Here is an 11,391-nt window from a genome sequence, read left to right as displayed (position 1 = left end):
TGGGGGAACCATCGCATCAGGGTAAGAAGAGAGGCAGATGAAGTGATGCACCCATCATGCCTAGTGTCTACTGTACAAGCCTGTGGGGGCAGTGCTATGATCTGGGGTTGCTGCAGTTGGTAGCTCGAGCTTCCATCAACAGAAAATTAATAATTCAAGGCTCTTAAGCACTGAACATTTTCTGTTTTTATCTCCCAAATATTTTTGGGACATGAAAGTCAGAGATGTTTCTTTGAATTTTACACTAATGAATAGTCAAACATGGGATAGGAAACCATATTTAAGACTTAATGACACTATCTAAGACTTAATAATTACGTTAATAATTGTTTACTTTTCCTAAATTAAATTTTTGCGCTGCCTTTTTTTAAAACTTCCCTTTTCCTGTTTATTATTATTTATTTTATTTTTTTTTAACAAACTTTGAACTTACTAGATCTTTTCCAGCTTGAGTCGAATACTTGGGATGTTAACAGTTGAGCTCAACCAGGTGATGAGGAGCTTTAATAAAATCTGTGGAGGAGATTTGGAGAGAGGAAGTTTGACATGAGGCCTGAACCGAGACCCAGAAGTGGAGCAGGAATCGTTTTTTTTTCTTTTAATTTAAAACAAAATTTAATCTTTACATACTTTGTTTTAAATGTACAATCAAACAATCAGTGTAATAATACATAAAATTCTTCTTCATAATAATAATAATAATGCACGACTCTATCGACACTACCCATAAATTAAAAAAAAAGAAAAAAAAAAAGAAACATCGAGATCAGTATGAAATACAATGTTAGGCAACACCACTGGTTAACAAAGACGATGCTCTGCTCCCCGTCAGCCCACAGCAGGACAGTCACTGCAACGCAAAGACGTACACAGGACGACACACACCTTCCTCTCACACACACACGCGCGCGCATACATTCTCTCTCTCTCTCTCTCTCTCTCTCTCTCTCTCTCTCTCTACAGGTAAGGTGCTACTGTTTGTCCACGCCGCTTCATTTCCTTTCACCGTGCCCACTAAACGTGCCAGGCGACAGAAAGGGGAAACACAGATGAGCGTGAGAAGCCTAGAAACGTTTGCCAGGCACTTGGCACGTGGAGAGATCGGAAACCAGCTGCATACGAGAGCAGATGAAGACAGATGTTTAGATTTTCAGCTTTAGGGGTCCAAGATGGGGAAACTTTTTTAAAAAAAGCTGTTGTATGAGAAATCTATTCAGTCTTCACATTAAAAATAATCTCAAATGTCTGCTTTATCTTTGATTTCTGAGCTTTTCTTGACCACATATTATTGTTTTATTTAATTTTTTTCTAAAAGGTCAAGGGAAAAGGAGAACAATTTGAATTATTTTAGTTTTATTTTTGAACTGTGGAGCTGGAGGACATCTGGTTTAGCTTAAACTGTTGATGATCAATCATTTCAGATGTTTATAAAGCTGAATATTTTCTGGTTTTCATCTAAAATAAAAGGATTTAGTGTTTTATGATTTAAACTTTCGGTCGAACACAATTTAAGAGAGATTATTTCTCATCTAAATCAGGCTTCATTAATTGATTGGTTAATAATTACACTTTTTGGCACACAAACCAAATATTAGATCAACTGTGAGGAAACAGGATTCAGCTGAAGTGTGAATCAGATCAAATATCCCTTTTCAGCGAGGCCTGGTGTGAAGCTCAGTCTTTAATGTGGAAATTAGGTCAATCAAAAGAAGACTGGCTTGTATTTACTTAGCTGAACTGAGGGACGGTACCTACGTAGGCCAATCAGCCACAACATTAAAACCACCAACCTGTGAAGTGAATAACACTGATGATCTCTTTAACACTTAATGTTCTAGTGGGAAACCTGAGTCCTGGATGTTATTATGATACGTACCACCACCTGAACACCGTCACAGACCAAGCCCTCTCTCAAGGCGAGGACGAGGGGTTGTCCTTTGCATCCCAGTACCATATGTTCCCCAGATAAATGATGCACTCTGCACATTCATCAGACAGACACCTTCCATCACTCCATGGTCCAGTCAGCATGGACATGTCAGCTGCTCTGTGGCTACACAGCCCCGTACAAAACAAACTGCCTGCTCTGACACCTCTGTATTACAACCGCTGTTGGATCAGACCAGCCTTCACTCCCTGAGAGCATCACTGAGCCCTGGCTACCCGCGACTCTGTTGCTCTCCTTCCTTGCACCACTTTTGATGATAGTGACCACTGCAGACTGCTAACACTCCACAAGAGCTGCTCCGACTGTAGCTATTAAAAGTTAGGCTTTTTCAAAGACGCTCAAATCCTTCAAATATCACACTTTCTGAGATGCAACAATAACGAGATAATCAGTGTTAATCACTTCATCTGTTAGCGGTCATAATATTTTGAGTCATTATATAAAGATGTGGACAAAGGATAAACAATCCCCGTGAAGCGTTACAATCACCCTCCCCAAGCTGTAGGTTGTAGAAATAGTAACGGTTTTCTGTGACACAGTAGAACTCGACCTGGACGCTCTTGCTTTTATTTTACGTACACACTCAGCCTTCCTTCACACTGAATGAATGAACAGGACACACACACACACACACACAGCTCAAGCTGGCTCAGACATGAAAACACAAAAAGGTCTGTGTCACTTCTTTCCTTCAAAAGGGGAACTTCCTTTTTTGTTTTGTACTTGAAATACAGCACCCTCTGTGTCTCTCTACCTCCCTCTCTCTATTCCACACACACACACACACACTAAAGCCATCTTGTTTAGATCGAAACCCGGGGGAGCAGCCATGTGCCATGACGCGATCATGGGATGAGGAGCAGCTGCACATCCTCTCGGTTCCCATGGTAACCTGGCTGGAATGTAGCGGCGCTAAGGTAACACACACACATTCTTCTCTCACACTGAATTCACAGGTAAACAACAGATTTTTCTCTGGAGGACGGACGGGTCAGGTGTGTGCAGGGGTGAGGACAGTGAGTTTTTTTTTTTAAATTTTTTTTAAATTTTTGTTTTTAAACCTGGAGGTTTCGAGGTCCCTCATCGCGTCCCTGATCATCGGCGGTTCATTCTGACCTTTGACCCCCAGCCTGGCGACGGCGTCACCACGACCTCGGCGGAGACAGGACAAAGGGTGAGGCACGTGAAGAGTGCAAATGGGTGTCACTTTACAGGATAGGGAGTCTTGTGTCTGTGTGTGTGTGTGGAGAGACAGCATGCATGTTTGAGTAGTGTGCGAGTGCAAAAGTGTGTGTTGTTGTGTTTTTTTTTTTGTGTGTGTGTGTGTGTGTAAAAAGTGCATTCATTGTGTGTGTGTGTGCCTTCGAGCCGTGACCTCCGTGTGTCCTCAGCAGCTAGACGAAGATAAACAAAGTCTTTTATCGTCGTCGTTTCCCTCTTGTGGCTTGTTAAGTCTCTGGAGGCCACAGTCAGTCCACAAATGAAAACTAAAGTAAATCAAAAGAAACGCGGTCCGAATGTCAGAGATTGGAGCCGTTCAGGAGGCACACCTCTTCTTCCTCCTCTTCTCCCTCCTCCTCCTCCTCTCCCTCGCTGCCGCCTCTCCCTCGCCCCCAGCCGTCCTGGAAGGAGCGGATCAGTTGAACATGATGGACTCTGGATCTTGGTTTGCCATTTGAGCCATGTGACGGAGGATATCTTTTTTTGTGATAATACCAAGAAGCCGCCTGTAGGGGGAGACAAAGGAGAGGAGGACAGAGACAGAGACAGAGACAGAGATTTAGAAATGTCAGGGAGACTGGTGGTCAGCAACCAGAGCAAAGGAGAGAAAACAACATCGCGTTTTTGTTGGCAAGGAAGTTTTCAATCAGAGAGGATGATATCAGTTTGGTTTATTGGATATGAATGATTTTTTTTTAAAAATGGGCCAACAAAAATACGAGTTCCTGAGGAAGCAAAAGTCAGCAGGAGGAGAGGAGGAGGAAGAGGAGGAGGGGGTGAGTGAGTAATCCCGGGGAAAAAAAAGAGATGAAAGCAGGTCAGAAACAGCACCCAGCTGCTACCCACTTCAGAGCAGGGTGTCATTTCGGAAACTGCTACCTCCCCCCGGACCTTTTTACATTTTCGGTCCGGACAAGCTGGTGAGAAAAAAAAGAGGAGCTGGATCCTACAGGGTGAGACAGGAAGTAGTGAACAGGATGTGGAGACGAGTTCGATCCTCCTGAAGCAGGAAATAAAGGGGACGCACCTGTCGCAGGAGTCAGATGCAGATCCCTTAACGTTTCACTTTTCATGATTTAATCTCCAGTTTTTGTCTTTTTCTTTCGTCATGTATTTGTTCACGCAGCAGCCAGAATGGATATTAAATCTGTAGCAAATCTAATTAAATCAGCGAAGAGCATTTCTAGTATGTTCTAAAGGGTAATTCCAGTTTATTAAAACTATTGCTCATCATTTCTATTGATTATTAACCACTCTAAATTAATTGCTGAGATCTGGGAACACAGTGACGTTGCCAGCAATTAATAATAAGTATTATATATACTAAATAAGTATTTAGTTAGAAGTCTTTCCATAGTTTAACAATTTTTTTCCCCCAAAAAGTTAAATTCATAGACTTTTAAAAGTTCCCTACGTAACTGTTTTAATTTTGCATTATTTGTTTTTGTATATTTAGACGTTCAGAGCTAGGGAAGCCGTCCCCTCCTCCTGGAAAGCCCAGTCTGCTCCGATTGGTCAATGAGCAGGTCCGCCCACATAGATAATTAATACACGGCCATTAGTTCAGGATGAGTCATCAACATTTTTCAATACTTTTTCAGGAAATTACAAACTCCAAAATACCTTTAATAATACCGTTGAGTTCCATAGAGAAATGTTCTTTATAGCGCTTTATGATAATGTTTTTCTTTGCATGTTTATTCCAAAGAAGGAAGAACATCAACTCAACTCAAAAAAACAAAGTAGCCCAAGTCTTTTTAAATCCTTAGTAATGTCTGTGGGTGTTAATGGGGTTTTCAATCCCCAAAACAGACATGGCAGCCTTCACATAGCCTAAAAGATAGGACCCAGGGTGGAAAAGATGGTTATGGATTTCTCCAACTGGACAGCCAGAAAACGACTATCACAGAGGTGTTATACTTCTAGATTTAAACGTTTAGCTGTTTCTTGCTTCATCCGATTACTTTTTAGAGATGGCGCCACATTCTGCAGATCTCAGCATTTAACTTGGTATTAGTATCATTCTTCTTTTAATTATTAACAGGAATCCAAATAAAACTACAAAATAAGAGACATGTTGTGATAAACTGGAATTGTGATGTGAAAATAAAAGCAATAAGACCCAATTTCTGACTCCTGTGACAAGATGGTCTCCATCTCTTCTTCTCCCGCTGCTAAAGCATAAAGAACATTTACTTATTTGCTAAGTATTGAGTCAGTGAAGGTTATTCCTGCTGATTCAAGAGCACCAGCGAAGCTTATTATCTGATTTTAAGAAAATGCTATTTGAACTTTAGGAGTGATAACAGAGTGCTCTTGAATTCAGCTGTGAGTGAAGTGTGAGTTCAGGTGAAGAGAAACATCTGAAGCCAGAAAAAGCTGCTAGCAGTGAGAAGGTGCTATTCATCTACCAGAGAGCTCAGATAGTGCAGAGCTGGGTCCAAAAAGCTTAGTGAGATTTGTTTTTATGCCGTCAGGTGTACTGTTGAATTTGAACCCTAAAAGGCAAACAAAACGCTGCAGTAATGAGCAGAAGGAAACGTTTGAACCCAGGTCTGAGTGAGAGGAGATGACCTGAGGGGGGGTTGGAGCTACAACTACTGAGCAACAGGAGGCATGAAACACTGGCGACACATGACAAAGATCAGACCCGGGTTCCCCAAGAACTGCTGACATCCAAGACTGTTGACTTTCTGAGCAGTCACAGATGCTTGGGATACCAGGTACAGATCAGAGTGTATTGGGTGAAAGGGGTAAAAACACAATGTTTCCTGTAAAAACCAGCAGGATCCAGTCCTGCCCCATGTTTCTGTTCCAGATAATGACTAAAAAGGCTTCAGACTTTTTAAACTTCCTTTTAAAGTCCACAAGAAACGCCTAGTGAAGTGCAAAATTTCTCTTTTGTCTGTAAAAACCCAAAGCTATGGAGGGCCCTCCCAGTCTGCTCTGATTGGTCAATGGTTTGAGTAGGCTCCGCCTAAAGGGAGGGAGGGAGTTGAAAATTAAAGAAAGCATGTTATTGGATAAAATTAGTACACACCCCTAAGTACAGGATGAGTCATCAGTATTTTTCAAGATGACAAAAACTTTTTTGTCATTGTTGGGGCTAATACTGCTGCATAGTGGACATACAGAGCAAGATATTTACATATATATATATATATATATAAACTGTTTGGGGACTTAAAATGCTACAGTAAAATGATATTTAAAACCTATTTACAGGGTATTAATTAATCTTGTAAATCTTTAGATTTTCTCCACTGAAACCAACATCCAGCATACGGCTTAAGAATTCCTCATACATACATACATTCATTATATATACACTGATTTGAAGAACCCAAAGGTTTCTTGTGGAATATAAATCTTTGCAAACATTAGTGTTTGTCGAAGGCAGGACACTGCTGGTTAAGAGGAAACATTGTCAGGTTAAAGGACTGTATCAGTCATTATCAAGGGATAACACGCTAACTAGCTAGCAGCTACTAGCAACAATCAACACACCAACGACACTCCACTGCTACCACTACACAATGAGGGGAATATATGAATGATTCATTTGACTACAGAGCATCTCCCTCCCTTCTAACGACAAATACCACCCTGTATATATATTAAAACAACCGTTGTCCGCTTTCCCAAGGCGGCTAACTACTCGCCAAGTGGTTGTTAAGGCGACGCATCAGATGTCGTCAATCTGTGGAGACCCAGGGTGAAACCGTGGGGTCGATAGGGAAGAGGGGTTCAAAAAAACAAAAGAAAACAGAGTCGTTAATAAAAACAGAAAAACTAAAACAAAATAAAATGTTTTGAGAGGAAGATGGGAGGCAGGCATCATGGTTACATGACTGCAGACATGCTGAAGAGGTCAATCTCTAACTTATTACACAAATCCAGCTATACATACAGTAAAGCTAAACGGTGACCTTAAATAAAAGTGCCGTAAAATGGAGTTTGAACGTGAAGCAGCTGACACAGCACTCAGATACAGTAGCTACTAATGCAGTTTAATGGGATGAGCTGCGAAGCTGCACTGAGTCTACGGAGCCCCTTTCAGACATGGAAGGTGCAACGTCACTGGCTTCTTCTGATAATGGCTCTTTGAGTTGAACTAGTATCAGTTAAAGGGTAACAACACGTTGAGCGTGGCAAATGACGTTCAGATGCTGTTTCAGATTCTTTTGTTTGAAAACCTTTAAAAAAGAAAAAAGAAAAGCTTTTTATTAAACCCTGAAAATCTGCGAACAAATAATTTTTGTGTACTGTCTAAAGACACATACACAATTACTTAGTTTATTGATTTATTCTTTTCTCTATTTTTTGTTATTATTATTCACAATTTCTACTTTTTGTGTTTAGATTTGAACTGCTGTTTTATCAGTTATCACTAAAACACTTTAAATGCCACTGATCTGAACACAGGGTGCTGTACAAATAAAGTTTTACTGACGGGGTAATTTATAATAAATTTTATGTTTTGTCTCTTCTTATAGCTAAAAACACAAAAGTAATACTTAAATCATTGCTACAAATCATTCTATACAGTTTAACTTATTTTTAAAAGTCAAATACAGACTGCTGCCACCTGCTGGTGTGAAGAGGTATTTCCTTTCACCCAGATACAGAATCTATGTGCCAGCCGGCTGTATTCAAGTGCAACTTTTTGGCTCAGACACCAGAGGCATGAGGTGACGTCGCAGTCGGACATTGGTGCCGGAGGTTTTTTGATGTTGGTTTAGCGTGTTTGTACCTTTAAGGATTTTCTTGGTGGTTTTAATACCTTTCTAAACTCACTGAACGTTGAACACCTTTAGTTACATATTTACTACATTTCATGATTATTTAAACAGAATGTTTTTGGAGCTCCATCAGCGGGCTGCTTTAAGTTTTTATCATTAGCATCATTAGCATATTGTTAGCTAGTTTTTTGGTACTGCTGGTGTACAAGGTTTTGGCAAATTAACATTGTGCTGCTGTCCACTTAATGTTTGCGAGGTCCTTTCCCAAACATGAGATGAGCCTTTTGAATGCCAGCACATTTACAGTAATGATGTCTGAAAGGGGCTCTGGAGTGATGTGGGTGACAGTTCCCATTGAGGTCCGACATTACAGGACCCGCTAAACGCCACACAGCTTTTCTACACTTCAAAACTGGACCAGCTACCATGAAGATGAAGGTCAGAGGGCGTCTACCTACAGATGACGTCATTAGAGGTGAATCCACGACAAACCAAACCCACGAACAACAGAGTCAAGTAAGAAAGAGGAGCAGGAAGGCTTCATGGTTCAACAGGGAACTGTCAACAGTTTTTCACACCACGTTTCATGCATCCCTCCTGAGAGGCGGAGCCTAAGAGACAGGTGCGAAAGTGGGGGAGAGGAGGTCACGTGTGTAAAGGGGCGGGGCTAGTCACCAGGGGCTCCGTGTGCTGCTTGAGCTCCTCCAGATGCTCTAATATATTCTTCTTAGTGATGATGCCCAACACAATCCTGAAACACACACCCGTTACTCGGTAAACTGCCCAAAACAACAAATAAACAAACAAAAACAGAGACAGAGAGAAAACAGACAGCAGCAGCACAAAAAATACATAACAGGGTGTAAATTAAAACTCAATGTTAACACAAAATGTAACTCAAAATTACACAATTAACACAAAAACAATTAAAGCTGATGTTAGAAATGAATTAATAGTACGTAACTGATAAACTCTTATTAAGTCTGGTTATATTCTGTATTTCTTCTGTCAACAAATCACATGAAAAGACCAAAAACAATCATAAATAGATCGACATTAGATCATTTTTTCATGAGATTTGTTAAAAAACAAAACAGAATAAAGCCAGTCATTTCCATTCAAGACATAAAATCAAACAAAAGTTAACCATAAAAATGTAAATAAAAACAAACACTGCTGCTCAGCTCCTCTCTAGCGGCCGTCACAGCAAACTGACAGCACAGTCTGTCTGGTCATTTCTACGTCACACCAGCAGGCGGCTGAAGTGCGCACCAGAACAGAAGAACTTGGTTCCACTTAAAAACCTCTATCTCTAAACGTTGTCAGATTCAGACCACCCATCAGCTGACTGTATTCACTATGTTCTCCCTTCGTGATACCTGTTATGTACTTGTGGTTAGTTTTAGACAGCAGCTCAGTCTCTTCTGCTGAGGAGACTTCTCTGTTATCGCTTGGTAGAAGGATAAAGGAAGTGCAGCACAGCGGTTAGGCCAGGCCATGCAGATTACAGGGTAAATCTGAGCGCCCATGCAACACCAGACAGTGTGTACATGTGTTTGTACGACGTTTGTCAACCTCAGACAGGTTAAGCAACCGTGGAAATGAGGATGTGAGGAGGATTCGGCGTCCTTCCTCCCGAGACCAAGCGTTCGCTTCCTACTTACCCATTGTGAGTGACCAGGCACTGGCGCAGCCCCAGCTTTCTGAAAATATCCACCACGATCTCCATGGGGGTGTGATCAGTGACGGTGAAGGGGCTCATGTCCAGGATGGAGCGCAGCTTGAGGGGCCGAGGGCTGTCGGCCGGCAGGGTGGGAGCGTGCTGCGTGAAGTACACCCTGGAGTTCAGCATGATGCCCTCCTGCTTGCGGCGAGCATTTTCTGTTGGAAGACATGCAGGCAGGGAAGGCAGTCTTTAGAACTATACATATTTTGGTCGATCATCAGAATATCTTCCCTGCACTCTTACCTATAGCGATAGTGATGTCCCTGCGCAAAGCAAAGCCCACCAGCCTCTGGGACTCCTTGGACACTATCACAGGGAAGCCATTATAACTGGTTTCATTGATGACGCCCTGCAGCTCCTCCACCGTCAGGTCGTCCTGCGTCAGCACCGCTAACGGAGGGTCACTGCGTCGGGGCCTCATCACCTCTCTGGCCAGCGTGGTGTGTGTGAACTCCTCTTTGGCGTCCAGGAAGGGGTATCCGTTCAGGCGGATGTGAGCCTCGTAGATTCCCTCCCGGCCAAACGCGTCGCCCACCCATTTGCTGGTCATGACGGCGGCCATGAGGGGGACGATGTACTCCAGGCCACCGGTCAGCTCGAACACGATGACAACCAAGGAGACAGTCATACGAGTCACGCCGCCTGCAGAGGGAGGGCATTAAGAATATACACATATATTAACAGGCTTCCAAGTAATAGAAGCAGAGATTACAAATAAAGAAATATGTTGTGAATGTTGACTCACCCAGACAAGCTGCTGCGCCCACCATGGCGTAGAGCCCTGGAGTGATGCAGTCGGCTCCCACCTCGCACCACTCTTTAAACAGGAACCAGTCATGGTGGTAATAGGCGAGCTGCTCCACGGCGATGCCAACAATTCGCCCTGCGATCGCCCCGATAGCCATGCTGGGGATGAACAGGCCCGACGGTACCTGAGGATGATCAACGGATTTTTAGCAATGATAAAAAAAAGAAAAACTGCATTATTAGTAAAAAAACAGCTCACCTTCAGTCCAAATGTGAATATAGTCATGATGATTTTAAAGATGAGTGCCAAGCAGAGCTGCCACATGGCCGCGTAGACGCCGGGCCCTGCCGGCCGGTTGGGGTTGTCTGTGAAGGCTCTGCTGCCGTTCATCTGGCTGCGGTACTGGCAGAGCTGCGATGACTCCAGCGGTCCACAGTCGGTGAAGAGCTCCTTGATCAGTTCGCTAGTGTTCTGGCGCGTGTAAGGGTTTGGGAAAGCGACCACGGCGGTGATGGCTGCCACCAAGATCACCTCCAACACCGGGTACTTGCCTGAAGAGAGAGAGATGATTACGTCAGACTGTGCATCTGATTTGTCCTCCCAATCTTCCACACAGACCTATCAATCGCAACACTCGACACATCTAAATTTAAAATCCTGCAGTCAAAGGACTTGCCGAAGCGCGTCGACTTGCGCCGCCGGCACCAGGCGATGTTGGCTCGGATGAAGAAGGCGCCCCAGAGGCCCCCGAAGACTCCCAGCAGGATGAAAGGGATGAGCTCAAACAGGTACCACGGCGTGTGGTACTCCACGTAGAACAGCACCAGGCGGCTGTTGCCAAAGGGATTAATGGAGCGCAGGACGAAGGCCGCCACCAGGGCAGCAAAGAAGGAGCGCCACAGGGTCTTGAGAGGGAAGTAGTAGCTCACCTGGAGGAAAGACAGAGAGTTAAACATTCAATTTACTCTCCTGCAATTTCTTTCAGGATTATGTTGTGGTTGCTGAA

At 43.1% G+C, this 11,391-nt stretch overlaps 1 protein-coding gene across 8 annotated transcripts in view; it reads right to left on the bottom strand.

Annotated features, from left to right (window-relative positions):
* Window positions 1–583: 583 nt before the first annotated feature.
* Window positions 584–11,391, bottom strand: part of clcn3 (chloride channel 3) — a 43,467-nt gene continuing 32,659 nt past the window's right edge. For 5 of the 8 annotated variants that reach the window (XM_084544769.1, XM_084544772.1, XM_084544773.1 and 2 more), the window contains 7 exons: window positions 11,062–11,314; window positions 10,644–10,936; window positions 10,383–10,569; window positions 9,881–10,279; window positions 9,576–9,792; window positions 8,587–8,662; window positions 584–3,675 (listed from right to left, as the gene is read on the bottom strand). In XM_084544769.1, the coding sequence (XP_084400895.1) occupies window positions 3,469–3,675; window positions 8,587–8,662; window positions 9,576–9,792; window positions 9,881–10,279; window positions 10,383–10,569; window positions 10,644–10,936; window positions 11,062–11,314 (1,632 nt within the window). In that variant the 3' untranslated portion in view covers window positions 584–3,468. Of the gene's footprint in view, window positions 3,676–6,461; window positions 6,870–8,586; window positions 8,663–9,575; window positions 9,793–9,880; window positions 10,280–10,382; window positions 10,570–10,643; window positions 10,937–11,061; window positions 11,315–11,391 lie in introns of those variants that run through there. The other 3 variants (XM_084544774.1, XM_084544776.1, XM_084544775.1) reach the window with 2 other exon arrangements.

Source organism: Chelon labrosus, assembly GCF_963514085.1.
Source record: "Chelon labrosus genome assembly, chromosome: 1".
Lineage (NCBI taxonomy): Eukaryota > Metazoa > Chordata > Actinopteri > Mugiliformes > Mugilidae > Chelon > Chelon labrosus.
The sequence above is the reverse complement of the archived record's forward strand: the minus strand, read 5'-3'. Positions and strand labels throughout refer to the sequence as shown.